This window comes from Chiroxiphia lanceolata, unplaced genomic scaffold (genome assembly GCF_009829145.1).
Source record: "Chiroxiphia lanceolata isolate bChiLan1 unplaced genomic scaffold, bChiLan1.pri scaffold_61_arrow_ctg1, whole genome shotgun sequence".
NCBI classification, from domain to species: domain Eukaryota; kingdom Metazoa; phylum Chordata; class Aves; order Passeriformes; family Pipridae; genus Chiroxiphia; species Chiroxiphia lanceolata.
This window is the reverse complement of record NW_022476528.1, coordinates 42,560-57,424: the sequence shown is the minus strand read 5'-3', so window position 1 is coordinate 57,424 and position 14,865 is coordinate 42,560. Positions and strand designations below refer to the sequence as shown.

At 52.1% G+C, this 14,865-nt stretch overlaps 1 protein-coding gene across 2 annotated transcripts in view; it reads right to left on the bottom strand.

The window, feature by feature from the left end:
* The window catches only part of LOC116781756 (alpha-soluble NSF attachment protein-like), a 16,814-nt gene extending 3,116 nt beyond the window's left edge, over window positions 1–13,698 (bottom strand). Inside the window, exons 1-9 of one of the 2 annotated variants that reach the window (XM_032677481.1) lie at window positions 13,555–13,698; window positions 11,741–11,820; window positions 10,536–10,652; window positions 8,250–8,296; window positions 7,919–7,996; window positions 4,209–4,264; window positions 2,226–2,310; window positions 1,298–1,402; window positions 161–250 (exon numbers count right to left, since the gene is read on the bottom strand). In XM_032677481.1, the coding sequence (XP_032533372.1) occupies window positions 161–250; window positions 1,298–1,402; window positions 2,226–2,310; window positions 4,209–4,264; window positions 7,919–7,996; window positions 8,250–8,296; window positions 10,536–10,652; window positions 11,741–11,820; window positions 13,555–13,661 (765 nt within the window). In that variant the 5' untranslated portion in view covers window positions 13,662–13,698. The remainder of the gene's footprint in view (window positions 1–160; window positions 251–1,297; window positions 1,403–2,225; window positions 2,311–4,208; window positions 4,265–7,918; window positions 7,997–8,249; window positions 8,297–10,535; window positions 10,653–11,740; window positions 11,821–13,554) is intronic. The other variant, XM_032677482.1, reaches the window with a different exon arrangement.
* Between the last annotated feature and the right edge of the window lie 1,167 nt (window positions 13,699–14,865).

The window sequence follows — 14,865 nt, the reverse complement described above, 5'->3', positions numbered from 1 at the left end:
GGGGAAATGAGGAGAGAGAGGGGCAGCTCCCCCCTGAGCCCCCAAAATCCCCCAAATTCCCCCCTGGAGTCAGGAAACGGAGCTGGGGATGATCCCAGATTCCAGAGGGAGGGAGAGGAGGAGGAGGAGGAGGAGGAGGAGGGTGGGGAGGAAGGCTGACCTTGAGCAGTTTGCATTCCCGGGAGTCGGAGAAGGCCGGGAACATCTCCTCGTATTTCTGCACGGCCAGCTGGGAACATTCCAGACATTCCCAACCATTCCCAACCATCCCAACCCATCCCTGACCCGTTCCCAGTTCACCCTGACCCATCCTGACCCATTCCCAACCATTCCCAACCCATTCCCGACCCATTCCCAACCATCCCAACCCATTCCCAACCCATTCCTGACCCGTTCCCAGTTCATCCCAACCCATTCCTGATCCATCCAGCCCCATTCCCAACCATTCCCAACCCATTCCCAACCCCATTCCCAACCCATTCCTGACCCATTCCCAACCATTCCCAACCCATTCCCAGTTCATCCCAACCCATTCCTGACCCATTCCAACCCATTCCCAACCATTCCTGACCCGTTCCCAGTTCACCCTGACCCTTCCTGACCCATCCAGTCTCATTCCCAACCATCCCAACCCATCCCAATCCATTCCCAACCTATTCCCATCCCATCCAGCTCCATTCCTGACCCATTCCCAACCCATTCCCAGTTCATCCTGACCCATCCAGCCCCATTCCCAACCCATTCCCACCCATCCCATCCATCCCTGCCCCATTCCCAACCCATTCCCAGCCCATTCCAATCCATTCCCGACCCATTCCCAGTTCATCCTGATCCATTCCTGACCCACCCAGCCTCATTCCCAACCAGCCCAACTCATTCCCAGCCCCATTCCCAGCCCATCCAGCCCCATTCCCAACAATTCCCAACCCATTCCTGACACAATCCCACTTCATCCCAATCCATTCCTGACCCACCCAGCCCCATTCCCAACCATTCCCAACTCATTCCCAACCTATTCCCAGCCCATCCAGCCCCATTCCCAACCATCCCACCCATTCCCGTCCCATTCCCAACCCATTCCCAACCCACCCAGCCCCATTCCCAACCCCATCCCACCCATTCCTGATCCATCCCAACCCATTCCTGACCCATTCCCAGTTCATCCTGATCCATTCCTGACCCACCCAGCCCCATTCCCAACCATCCCAGCCCCATTTCCAGTTCATCTTGACCCATTCCCAACCCACTCCTGCCCCATTCCCAACCCATTCCCGCCCCGTTCCCATGGAATTCCCACCTTGGCATTGAGCTGATCCACGCAGAAGTGACAAAGGGCCGCCCGGAAAAAATGATCCTTGGCACTGTACTTGAGCAGGGGACTGTCCATGGCCATGGAGCCAACCTGGAAAACAGGGAAACACCAGGAAAAACCGGGATTCAGGGCATGGCCAGGGATTGGGGGCTGGCCATGGCCATGGATCCCACCTGGAAAACCAGGAAAAACTGGGATTCAGGAGATTGGGAACCATGGAAGAGGACAAAGAGAAAGAGGAGGGAGAAGAAATCAGAGGGAAAAGAAAGAAAAAGAGCAAAAAAAGAGGAGAAAGAAAAGGAGGAGGAAGAGGAGGAAAGACAGAAAGAGGAAAAAAAGGAAGAGGAAGAAGAGGAGGAGGGAGAAATCAGAAGGAAAAGAAGGAAAAGGAGCTGAGGAGGAAAAGGAGGAAATTGGGAAAAGCTGAAGGATGAGGAGGAGGAGGAGGAAGAGGAAGAGGAGGAGAAAGAGGAAGAGGAAGAGGAGAATGGAAAAGGAACAAGAAGAGGAAGAGGAGGAAGAAGAAATCAGAAGGAAAACAAGCTGAAGAGGAAGAGAAGGAAGAGGAGGAGAAAGAAGGAAAAACAAGGTGAGAAAGAGAAGGAAATGGGGAAAAGCTGAAGGATGGGGAAGAGGAGGAGGAAGAGGAGGAAGGAAAAGGAAGAAGAAATTAAAAGGAAAAGAAGGTGAGGAAGAGGAGGAAAAAGAGAAGGAAGAGGAGAAGGAGGAGGAAGAGGAAGAGGAAGAGAAAGAGGAGGAAGAAATCACAGGGAAGAAAAAGAAAAGGAGCTGAGGAGGAAAAGGGGAAAAGCAGGAGGACGAGGAGGAAAAGAAAGAAAAGGAAGAAGAAAAGGAGGAGGAGGAGGAAGAGGAGGAGGAAAAGGAGGAGGAGAAGGGGGAGGAAGGGCAGGACCTGCTCGTAGATGTCGATGGCTCGTGGGAACTGCTCGAGCTGCGCCGCGAACGTGGCCACCTTCAGCAGGCACTTGTTGGCTGAGCTGGGACCAAAATCACCCAAAATCACCCCAAAATCACCCCAAAAACACCCCAGAACGTGGCCACCTTCAGCAGGCACTTGTTGGCTGAGCTGGGACCAAAATCACCCCAAATCACCCCAAAATCACCCCAAAATCACCCCAAAAACACCCCAGAACGTGGCCACCTTCAGCAGGCACTTGTTGGCTGAGCTGGGACCAAAATCACCCCAAAATCACCCCAAAATCACCCCAAAAACATCCCCATCCCACAGACCCACCAAAATCCACCAAATTCCCACCAAAATCACCCCAAAACACCCCAAAAACACCCTGAAAACACCCCGAAAACACCCTGAAAACACCTGAGGTCCACAAACCCCCCCAAATCCACCCAATTCCCCCCCAAATCCACCCAAAACCCACCGAAATCCACCCAAATCCCAACAAAATCCACCGAATTTCCACCACCAGGATTTGGGGATTTGGGTGCCCAGGATTCAGGAATTCCCGGGATTTGGGGCCCCTGGAATTCGGGGTTCCCGGGATTTGGGGATTCGGGTTGCTGGGATTTGGAGATTTGGGGATTCGGAAATTCCCGGGATTTGGGGGTTCCCGGGATTCAGGAATTTCCGGGATTTGGGGCCCCTGGAATTCGGGGTTCCCGGGATTTGGGGCTCCTGGGATTTGGGGATTCGGGAATTCTTGGGATTTGGGGGGTTCCCAGGATTCAGGATTTGGGGATTCGGGAATTCCTGGGTTGGGGGTTCCCAGGATTCAGGAATCCCCAGGATTTGGGGATTTGGGGGGTTCCCAGGATTCGGGAATTCTAGTGATTTGGGGATTGGAAGTTCCCAGGATTCAGGTTCCTGGGACTCAGGATTCCCAAGATTTGGGGCTCCCGGGATTTGGGGATTGGGGGTTCCCAGGATTCAGGAATTCCTGGGGGGATTTGGGGGTTCCCAGGAATTCCTGAGATTTGGGGCTCCCGGGATTTGGGTACTGGGGGTTCCCAGGACTCAGAATTCCCGGGATTTGGGGGTTCCCAGGACTCAGAATTCCCAGGATTTGGGGGTTCCCAGGACTCAGAATTCCCGGGATTTGGGGGTTCCCAGGGCTCAGAATTCCCGGGATTTGGGGGTTCCCAGGACTCAGAATTCCCGGGATTTGGGGGTTCCCAGGACTCAGAATTCCCAGGATTTGGGGGTTCCCAGGACTCAGAATTCCCAGGATTTGGGGATTCGGGAATTCCTGGGATTTGGGGGTTCCCAGGACTCAGAATTCCCGGGATTTGGGGGTTCCCAGGATTCAGGATTCGGGTTGCTGGGATTTGGAGATTTGGGGATTCGGGAATTCCCGGGCTTTGGGGGTTCCCAGGACTCAGAATTCCCGGGATTTGGGGATTCGGGAATTCCCGGGCTTTGGGGGTTCCCAGGATCCGAATTCCCGGGATTTGGGGGTTCCCAGGACTCAGAATTCCCGGGATTTGGGGAGTTCCCAGGATTCAGGATTTGGGGATTCGGGAATTCCCGGGCTTTGGGGGTTCCCAGGACTCAGAATTCCCGGGATTTGGGGATTCGGGAATTCCCGGGCTTTGGGGGTTCCCAGGATCCGAATTCCCGGGATTTGGGGGTTCCCAGGACTCAGAATTCCCGGGATTTGGGGAGTTCCCAGGATTCAGGATTTGGGGATTCGGGAATTCCCGGGCTTTGGGGGTTCCCAGGACTCAGAATTCCCGGGATTTGGGGATTTGGGAATTCCCGGGCTTTGGGGGTTCCCAGGACTCAGAATTCCCGGGATTTGGGGGTTCCCAGGACTCAGGATTTGGGGATTCGGGAATTCCCGGGCTTTGGGGGTTCCCAGGACTCAGGATTCCCGGGATTTGGGGGTTCCCAGGACTCCGAATTCCCGGGCTTTGGTACCTGTTGGATTCCTCCCCTTTGTAATAATCGGCCGCCTGCTCGTAGTGGGCGATGGCCTGGGGGGGGGGAAACGGGAAAAACGGGATCAAAACCTGGGAAAACGGGATCAAGGGACACAAAACCGGGAGAAAACCCCCCAAAACCGGGATAAAATCCCAGAAAACCTGGAGAAAATGGGATAAAACCTGGAAAAAACCCACATAAAACCCCCTAAAACCGGGATAAAACCTCACAAAAGCTGGATAAATCCAGATAAAATATGGATAAAACCAAATAAAACCTGGATAAAATCCCCTAAAATCTGGAGAAAACTGGATAAAACTTGGATAAAACAGCATAAAACCTGGATAAAACAGCATAAAACCTGGATAAAATGGGATAAAACCTGGATAAAACCCCATAAAATTTGGATAAAACCAGACAAAACCTGGATAAAACCCCAGAAAATCCAGATAAAATGGGATAAAACTTGAATAAAACTGGATAAAACCTGAATAAAAGCCCATAAAACCTGGATAAAATGGGATAAAACTTGGATAAAACTGGACAAAACCTGAATAAAACTGGATAAAATCTGAATAAAACCCCATAAAACTTAGATAAAATCCCATAAAACCAGATAAAATGGGATAAAACCTGGATAAAACCAGATAAAACCTGGATAAAACCTGGATAAAACCAAATAAAACCTGGATAAAACCAGATAAAACCTGGATAAAACTGGATAAAACCTGGATAAAACTGGATAAAACCTGGATAAAACTGGATAAAACCTGGATAAAATGGGATAAAACTTGGATAAAACTGGATAAAACCTGAATAAAACTAGATAAAATCTGAATAAAACCCCATAAAGCTTAGATAAAACCCCATAAAACCTGGATAAAATAGGATAAAACCTGGATAAAACCAAATAAAACCTGGATAAAACCAGATAAAACCTGGATAAAACTGGATAAAACCTGGATAAAACTGGATAAAACCTGGATAAAACTGGATAAAACCTGGATAAAATGGGATAAAACTTGGATAAAACTGGATAAAACCTGAATAAAACTGGATAAAATCTGAATAAAACCCCATAAAGCTTAGATAAAACCCCATAAAACCTGGATAAAATAGGATAAAACCTGGATAAAACCAAATAAAACCTGGATAAAACCAGATAAAACCTGGATAAAACCAAATAAAACCTGGATAAAACCAAATAAAACCTGGATAAAATCAAATAAAACCTGGATAAAACCAAATAAAACGTGGATAAACCTATCTAAAACCAGATATAATTGGGATAAAACCTGGATAAAATCACATAAAACCTGGATAAAACCTGGATAAAATGGGATAAAACCTGGATAGAACCCCATAAAACTTGGATAAAACCCCAGAAAACCTGGATAAAATGGGATAAAACTTGGATAAAATTGGGATAAAACCTGGATAAAATGGGATAAAACCTGGATAAAACTGGATAAAACCTGGATAAAACCTGGATAAAACTGGATAAAACCTGGATAAAATGGGATAAAACCTGGATAAAATGGGATAAAACCTGGATAAAACCAAATAAAACCTGGATAAAACCCCAGAAAACCTGGATAAACCTGGATAAAACCTGGATAAAATGGGATGAAACCTGGGTAAAATCGGGATAAAACCTGAATAAAACCTGAATAAAACGTGGATAAACTTGGATAAAACTTTCTAAAACCAGATAAAATCGGGATAAAACCTGGATAAAACCAGATAAAACCTGGATAAAACCTGAATAAAACTCCATAAAACCTGGATAAACCCGGGAAAATCCATGAAATCCATCCCAAAATAGAAATAAAATGGGATAAAACCGGGACAAAATTCCCGGATAAACCCAATGAGTTAATTCAGAAAGAAATAAATCCCCAAAAACCCTCCGGAATTTTCTGCTCCTTCCCCTCCCCCCCCCCATTCCCAATTCCTGGCTCCTTCCCGGATTCCCGCGGCTCCGACGCCCCCGCTCCGGCTGCTCCATCTGCTCCCGGATTTCGGGAGGGGGGAGGCGGAATTCCCGGAAAAACACCCAGAATTCCCCTTTTTCTGCCCTGATTTTGGGATGGGGGAGGCGGAATTCCCGGAAAAACACCCCAAATTCCCCCTTTTCCGCCAGGATTTGGGGATTTGGGGGAGGAATTCCTGGAAAACCTCCCAGAATTCTCCCTTTTCCACCAGGATTTGGGGATTTGGGGGAGGAATTCCCGGAAAAACATCCAAAATTCCCCATTTTCTGCCCTGATTTTGGGATGGGAGAGACGGAATTCCTGGAAAACCCCCCAAAATTCCCCCTTTTCCACCAGGATTTGGGGATTTGGGGGAGGAATTCCTGGAAAACCCCCCAAAATTCCCCATTTTCCGCCCCAATTTTGGGATGGGGGAGGTGGAATTCCCAGAAAACCTCCCAGAATTCCCCCTTTTCCACCAGGATTTGGGGATTTGGGGGAGGAATTCCCGGAAAACCTCCCAAAACTCCCCTTTTTCCACCCTGATTTCGGGATGGGGGTGGTGAAATTCCTGGAAAACCTCCCAAAAATCCTCCTTTTCCACCAGGATTTGGGGATTTGGGGGAGGAATTCCTGGAAAACCCAGAATTCCCAGGAATCTCCTTCTCTCCCAAACCCAACTTCCCTCAAAACCAACCCCATTTATCCCCCCCAGGAAAGCAAAAAACCCCGGGATTTGGGGACAATTCCCATTGGAAAAAAACCCCAAACTGGGATTTGGGGGGTGAATTCCCAAAATCCCTGGAATTCCCAGGAAGTTCCCGGGAAATTCCCTGGAATTCCCAGGAATTCCTCCTCTCTCCCAAACCCAATTTCCCTTAAAAACCAACCCCATTTCTCCCCCAGAGGAGCGAAAATCCCGGGATTTGGGGCAATTCCAACGGTGATAAACCCCAAACTGAGATTCAGGAGCTGGGGGGGTTCCCAGAATTCCTGGAATTCCCAGGAAATTCCCTGGAATTCCCTGGGAATTCATCCTCTCTCCCAAACCCAAGTTCCCTCAAAACCAACCCCATTTATCCCCCCGGAGAAGCGAAAATCCCGGGATTTGGGGCAATTCCAACAGGGATAAACCCCAAACCGGGATTCAGGAGCTGGGGGGGTTCCCAGAATTCCTGGAATTCCCAGGAAATTCCCTGGAATTCCCAGGAATTCTCCCTCTCTCCCAAACCCCACTTCCCTTAAAAACCAACCCCGTTTCTCCCCCTGGGGAAGCAAAAAAATCCCGGGATTTGGGGACAATTCCCACTGGAAAAAAAACCCCAAACTGGGATTTCAAGGGTGAATTCCCAAAATCCCTGGAATTCCCAGGAATTCTCTCTCTCTCCCAAACCCAATTTCCCTTAAAAACCAACCCCATTTATCCCCCAGAGAAGCAAAAATCCCGGGATTTGGGGCAATTCCAACGGGGATAAACCCCAAACTGGGATTCAGGAGCTGGAGGGGTTCCCAGAATTGCTGGAATTCCCAGGAAATTCCCTGGAATTCCCAGGAATTCTCCCTCTCTCCCAAACCCCACTTCCCTCAAAACCAACCCCATTTATCCCCCAGAGGAGCGAAAATCCCGGGATTTGGGGGCAATTCCAACGGGGATAAACCCCAAACTGGGATTCAGGAGCTGGGGGGATCCCCGGAATTCCCGGAATTCCCGGGATTCCGGGTGTTTTCCGCCACCTTCTCGACGTCGACGAGGTCCCCCTCGTAGATCTCGGCGATGGCCACGTGGTGTTTGGCGGCGATGGTGAAACGGCCCTGCCGGAAAAACCGGGAAAACCGGGAAAACCGGGATCATCCCACGGGAAAAACCCACCCCCAGGGATCCATCCCACCCCGGAGCCGCCGGATCCACCCCCGGGAACCCCCCCGGGACCCCCGAATTCCCGATCCCAGGGGGGAATTCCCGAGGATTCCCAGCCCCCCGGGGTCGTGTCTCCGCCCCCCCCCCCCCCGGGGCGGGAATTCCCGGCGGGAATTCCGTGGGAAGGGCGGGCAGGGGGAATCTCACCATGTCCGTGTAGATCTCGATGGCCCGGAGCAGGCAGGTGATGGCCTCTGGAAAACAGGGAAAAGCGGGAATGGCGGCGGGAAAAGGGAGGGGGAAAAAGGGAGGGGGAAGGAATCCCGAATCTTCGGGAGCCCAGCTCAGGAATTCCAGGGGTTGGGGCCCCAAAATTCCAGGGATTGGAGCCCCAAATCCGTTGGGATCAGAGCCCCAAAATTCCAGGGATTGGAGCCCCAAAAATTCCAGGGATTGGAGCCCCAAATCCCTTGGGATCAGAACCCAAAATTCCAGGGACCGGAGCCCCAAATCTTAAAAATTTGAGCCAAAAATTCCAGGGATTGGAGCCCCAAAATTCCAGGGATTGGAGCCCCAAAACCCTTGGGATCAGAGCCAAAATTCCAAGGATTGGAGCCTCAAAAATTCCAGGGATTGAAGCCCCAAATTCCTTGGGATCAGAGCCCCAAAATTCCAAGGATTGGAGCCCCAAATCCCTTGGGATCAGAGTCAAAATTCCAAGGATTGGAGCCTCAAAATTCCAGGGATTGGAGCCCCAAAATTCCAGGGATTGGAGCCCCAAAAATTCCAAGGATTGGAGCCCCAAATCCCTTGGGATCAGAGCCCCAAAATTCCAAGCATTGGAGCCCCAAAAATTCCAGGGATTGGAGCCCCAAATCCCTTGGGATCAGAGCCAAAATTCCAAGGATTGGAGACTCAAAAATTCCAGGGATTGGAGCCCCAAAGTCTTTGGGATCAGAGCCCAAAATTCTAAGGATTGGAGCCCCAAAAATTCCAGGGATTGGAGCCCCAAAACTTCTTGGAATTGGAGTCCCAAATTCTTTGGGATCAGAGCCCCAAAATTCCAAAGATTGGAAACCCAAAATTCCAGGGATTGGAGCCCCAAATCTTCAGGATCAGATCCCAAAACCTTTGGGATGTGACTCCCCCACCCTCAGGACTCACATTCCCAGAATTTTGGGATCGGCCCCTCAAACCCTGGGGATGAAATTCCCAAATTTTGGGGGGGTTGGGATTCCCTCCCTTCCCAAACCCATTCCCAGCCCCCCCCCCCCCCCCCCCCCCCCAAATCCCGGGATTTCGCCAGATTTTTGGGAATCCTGCAGCTTTTCCCGCCTCCCAATTGGGGATTTTAAGGAATTTTAGGGAATTTTTAACTCTTTTTTCCAGGAATTCCGACCCTTCCAGCAGCAAATCCCGAGAGATTCCCAGGGGGTTTTTCCCTCCCCGGGTCGGAAAATCGGGATAAAAAAAATTCCCGGGGGATTCTCAGGTGAAAATTCAGAGAATTTTGGCTCCTTTTCCTTGAAAATGCACCAAAAAAACGGGAATATCGTTGGGAATGAGGATCGGAGAATCCACGGGGACACCCCGAAGAATTCCCAATCCCAGAAATCCGCCCGGAATTTCTCCCCCCTCCCCTCCCCCCCCCTCGGATTCCGACGGAAGCCAAAAACCCCGGGAATTCCAAAGGGAAGCCAAAAACCCCCGGGAATTCTGCCCAAAATCCCGGGAATTCTGCCCAAAACCCCGGGAATTCTGCCCAAAACCCCGGGAATTCCATCTGCTCGGATCCGGGGGGAGGGGTCGGGATGATTCCGCCCTCGGAATTCCGGCCGGGAGCCAAGGAAAGGGTCGGAAAAGCGGGAGAGGAGCCCCCTCCAGGCGCAAATTCCAGCAGAATCCGCCCCAAATCCCGGATTTCTGAGGGGTTTGGGGGCGGGATCCTTCGGAATTCCCGAGGGAATGAGGCTCCTTCTCCTAAAAATCCACTTTTGGGGGGGATTTCGGGGGGATTTCCGGGGAATTTTGTGGGATTTTGAGGGGATTTATGGGAGTTTTAGGGGGATTTTCCAGCTCCCACATTCCCTGTGGATCCAGAATCCCGGGAATTCCCTCTGGAATGTGGTTCCTTACTCTACAGATCCCACTTTTTGGGGGATTTTGGGGGGATTTCAAGTGAATTTTGTGGGATTTTAGAGAGGATTTTAAGTGACTTCAAAGGGGATTTCCAGGGATTTTGGGCGGATTTTCCCGCTCCCACATTCCCTGTGGATCCAAATCCCGGGAATTCCTTTGGGAATGTGGTTCCCTACCCTGCGGATCGGCCTTTTTGGAGGATTTGGGGGGATTTCAGGTGAATTTTGTGACATTTTAAACAGGATTTTAAGTGATTTTAAACAGGATTTTCAGGGATTTCAGGCGGATTTTCCCGCTCCCACGTTCCCTGTGGATCCAGATCCCAGGAATTCCCTCTGGAATGTGGTTCCCTACCCTGTGGATCGGCCTTTTTGAAGGCGTTCCCGGCGTCCACGAAGGCGGAGGCGGCGTCGTGTTTGCTCTGCAGCTGCAGGTGCAGCCGGGCAGCCTGGGAAAAGGCATTCCCTGCTCCTGGAAAAACACGGAAAAACAGGGATATCAGTCAGCCTGGGCATTCCCTGCCCCAGGAAAATAGGGATAAAATAGGGAAAAACAGGGATAAAATAGGGATAAACAGGGATAAAATACAGATCTGGGTCATTCAGCCTGGGAAAAGGCATTCCCTGCTCCTGGAAAAACAGGGAAAATCTGGGATAACGGGTCAGTCCCGGCATTCCCAGCATTCCCAGCCCCTGGAATACACCCAGGGATCATTCCCAGCCATTCCCAGCCCCTGGAAAACACACAGGGATCATTCCCAGTCCCTGGAATACACACAGGGATCATTCCCAACCCCTGGAAAACAGGGATATGGATCATTCCAGCCATCCTCAACCCCTGGAAAACAGGGATATGGATCATCCTGGGCATTCCCAGTCCCTGGAAAACACCCAGGGATCATTCCCAACCCCTGGAATACACACAAGGATCATTCCCAGCCCTTGGAAAACAGGGATATGGATCATTCCCAGCCCTTCCCAGCCGCTGGAATACACACAGGGATCATCCCCAGCCTCTGGAAAACTGGGATATGGATCATTCCCAGCCCTTCCCACCCCCTGGAATATGCACAGGGATCATTCCCAACCCCTGGAAAACACACAGAGATCATTCCCAGCCCCTGGAAAACTGGGATATGGATCATTCCCAGCCCTTCCCAGCCCCTGGAAAACACACAGGGATCATTCCCAGTCCCTGGAATACACCCGGGGATCATTCCCAGCCCCTGGAATACATGGATATGGATCATTCCCAGCCATTCCCAACCCCTGAAAAACAGGGATATGGATCATTCCCAGCCCCTGGAATACATGGATATGGATCATTCCCAGCCATTCCCAACCCCTGAAAAACAGGGATATGGATCATTCCCAGCCCCTGGAATACATGGATATGGATCATTCCCAGCCATTCCCAACCCCTGGAAAACTGGGATATGGATCATTCCCAGCCCTTCCCAGCCCTTGGAAAAGGCCCAGGGATGGTTCCAAGCAGGAATAGGGGCAGCAGGGGTGTGGGAATTGCCGGAATTCCCGGAATTCCCGGGCTTTGGGACCCACCACTCCAGTTCTTGGCCATCTTGAACATGTTGGCGGCGCGGCCGTAACACTCACAGGCCTCCTCCAGGCGGGAAGAGCCCCTGGAAAAATGGGAATAACGGGAATTAGGGACCGGAAAAGGGGGATTGGGGGTCAAGGGGAACCCAGGGGGATCCTCCAGGTGGGAAAAGGTGCTGGGAAAATGGGAATGTTGGGAATTAGAGAGGGAAAAACGGGGATTGGGGGTCAAGGGGAACTCACAGGGATCCTCCTGTTGGGAAAAGGTGCTGAGAAAATGGGAATGTTGGGAATTAGGGACCGGAAAAGGGGGATTGGGGGTCAAGGGGAACCCAGAGGGTTCCTCCAGATGGGAAGAGCCTCTGGAAAATTGGGAATGTTGGGAATTAGGGGGGGGAAAAGGGGGATTTGGGGTCAAGGGGAACCCAGAGGGATCCTCCAGATGGGAAGAGCCGCTGGAAAAATGGGAATGTTGGGAATTAGGGGGAGGAAAAGGGGGATTGGGGGTCAAGGGGAACCCACAGGGATCCTCTAGGTGGGAAGAGCCTCTGGAAAAATGGGAATGATGGGAATTAGGGGGGGGAAAAGGGGGATTTGGGGTCAAGGGGAACTCACAGGGATCCTCCAGATGGGAAGAGCCTCTGGAAAAATGGGAATGATGGGAATTAGGGGGGGGGAAAGGGGGATGGGGGGTCAAGGGGAACCCAGAGAGATCCTCCTGTTGGGAAAAGGTGCTGGAAAAATGGGAATGTTGGGAATTAGGGGGGGGAAAAGGGGGATTGGGGGTCAAGGGGAACCCACAGGGATCCTCCAGGTGAGAAGAGCCTCTGGAAAAATGGGAATGTTGGGAATTAGGGGGGGGAAAGGGGGATTTGGGATCAAGGGGAACCCACAGGGATCCTTCAGATGGGAAGAGCCTCTGGAAAAATGGGAATGTTGGGAATTCTGTGGGTTAGGGGGAGATTTGAGGGAGAAAAGTGGAGATTTGGGGGGATTTGGGATGGGAAAATGAGGAATTTGGAGGAGGAAAAGGGGGATTAGGGGATGGAAAATGGGGAATTGCAGGGATTTGGGGGCTCCTCCAACCCTCTCTCTGCCCCCCAACCCCACGTTGCCACCTCAAGAACCCCCAAAATTCCCCCCAGGACCCCCAAATCCCACCCAGGGACCCCCAAAACACCCCAAAATCCCTCCCAGGACCCCCTAAATCCCTAGAAAGGACCCCCAAATCCCTCCCAAGACCCCCCCAAATCCCCCTCTCAGGACCCCCCCAACCCCAAAACACCCCCAAAATTCCCCCCAGGACCCCCCCAAATCCCCACAGATCTCACCCAGGACCTCCCAAATCCCTCCCAAGACCCCCCCAAATCCCTCCAAATCCCCCCCAAATCCCACCTACGACCCCTCAAATCCCAACCAGGACCCCCCAAATCCCTCCCAAGACCCCCCAAATCCCACCCAGGACCCCCCAAATCCCACCCAGGACCCCTCAAATCCCAACCAGGACCCCCCAAATCCCTCCAAATCCCCCCCAAATCCCACTCAGGGACCCCTCAACCCCAAAACCCCCCCAAACCCCTCCCCACCCCCGACACCCCCCAAACCCCGCCCGTCCCCCCCTTCCCCTCCCCCCCGCTCCATGACACCCCCTCAGGGACCCCCCAAACCCCCTCGGGAACCCCCCCCCGCCCCAAATCTCCCCCTCCTCACCCCCAAAAACCCCCTCCCGGCCCCCCCGGCTCCCCCCCTTCAGCCTCCCTTCCCCTCCCTCTTCGCTCCCCTCGCCCCCCTCTCCCCCGCGCCCGCCCCGGACGCACCCGAAGAGGCCCCCGAGGAAGGAGGAGGCCCCGCGGACCTTCCTCTCGGCCTCGCTCAGGAGCCGCTTCGCCTCCTCCTCCTTCTCCTTCCCCAGCGCCGCCGCCATGTTGGGACCCCGCCCCACGTGACCACCCCCCCGCGCCGCGCCCCCATTGGCTGCGCCCGCCCCCACGTGATCCCTTCACGTGACGCGTAGCGTCGCGTCCCCATTGGCTGTTCGCGGACCCACGTGATCCCTCACGTGAGGCGGAGCGCTTCCTCCCCGGGGCTCGGCCGCTCCAGCGAGGCGCCCCCTGGCGGGCGGGAGGACCCGGGTGGAGAATGGGGGAGATTTGGGGGTTTTTAGGCGGCTTTTTAGGAATTTTGGGGGCTTGAGGAGATTTTGAGGGAGTTTCGGTCATTTCTTTGGGAGTTTTGGGGGCGGTTTCGGGGAGTTGTAGGGGATTTTTAGGAGTTTTGGGGGTGGTTTTGAGGAACTTGGGGGCGGTTTTGGGGTTGTTCCTTTAGGATTTTCGGGCGATTCGGGGGCGACAATCGGGGATTTTCAGGGGGTTTTTAAGAGGTTCGGGGGCGACTTTGAGGAATTTTGGGCCGTTTCTTCGGGGATTCGGGGCCGCTCGGGGGCGATTTTTAGGAGTTTGGGGCGGTGGGGGCGTGGCCCATGCAAATCGGCGGGCTGGGATTGGCGGAGCGGGTCGGTGAGGGTGGAGCGTATGTAAATGAGCGTGCCCTGCGTACGTTAATAAGAGGGGCGTGGCGTATTTAAATCACCCTCCATGGGCTAAAAGATATTTGGGCGTGGTTTATGCAAATTAGACTGTGAGGGAACATCCGGCCTCACTTTTGGGGGCGTGTTTTATGCAAATGAGCATCATGAGGGTCCTCTAGAATCGCCACTTAATGGGCGTGGTTTACTTAATATATTTCACCGGGGGCGTGGCTTATGCAAATACACCGCATTGTGGGCGCGGCTTATGTTATTAGTCTGTGCTGTGGGTGTGGTTATGCAAATCAACACAAAAGGGAACGTGTTTAATGCTAATATAGTGATAGAGGGCGTGATTTATCCTAATGTATAATCTACGGGCGTAATTATGCAAATAAACACGAAAAGGGGCGTTTCATGCTAATATATCACAATGTGGGCGTGGCTATGTAAATAAAAAAGAAAGGGGGCGTGTTTCATGCTAATATATCACTATGTAGGCGTGATTTACGCTAATATATTATCTGTGGGCGTGATTATGCAAATAAACACGAAAGGGGGCGTGTTTCATGCTAATATATCGCTATATGGGTGTGATTATGCA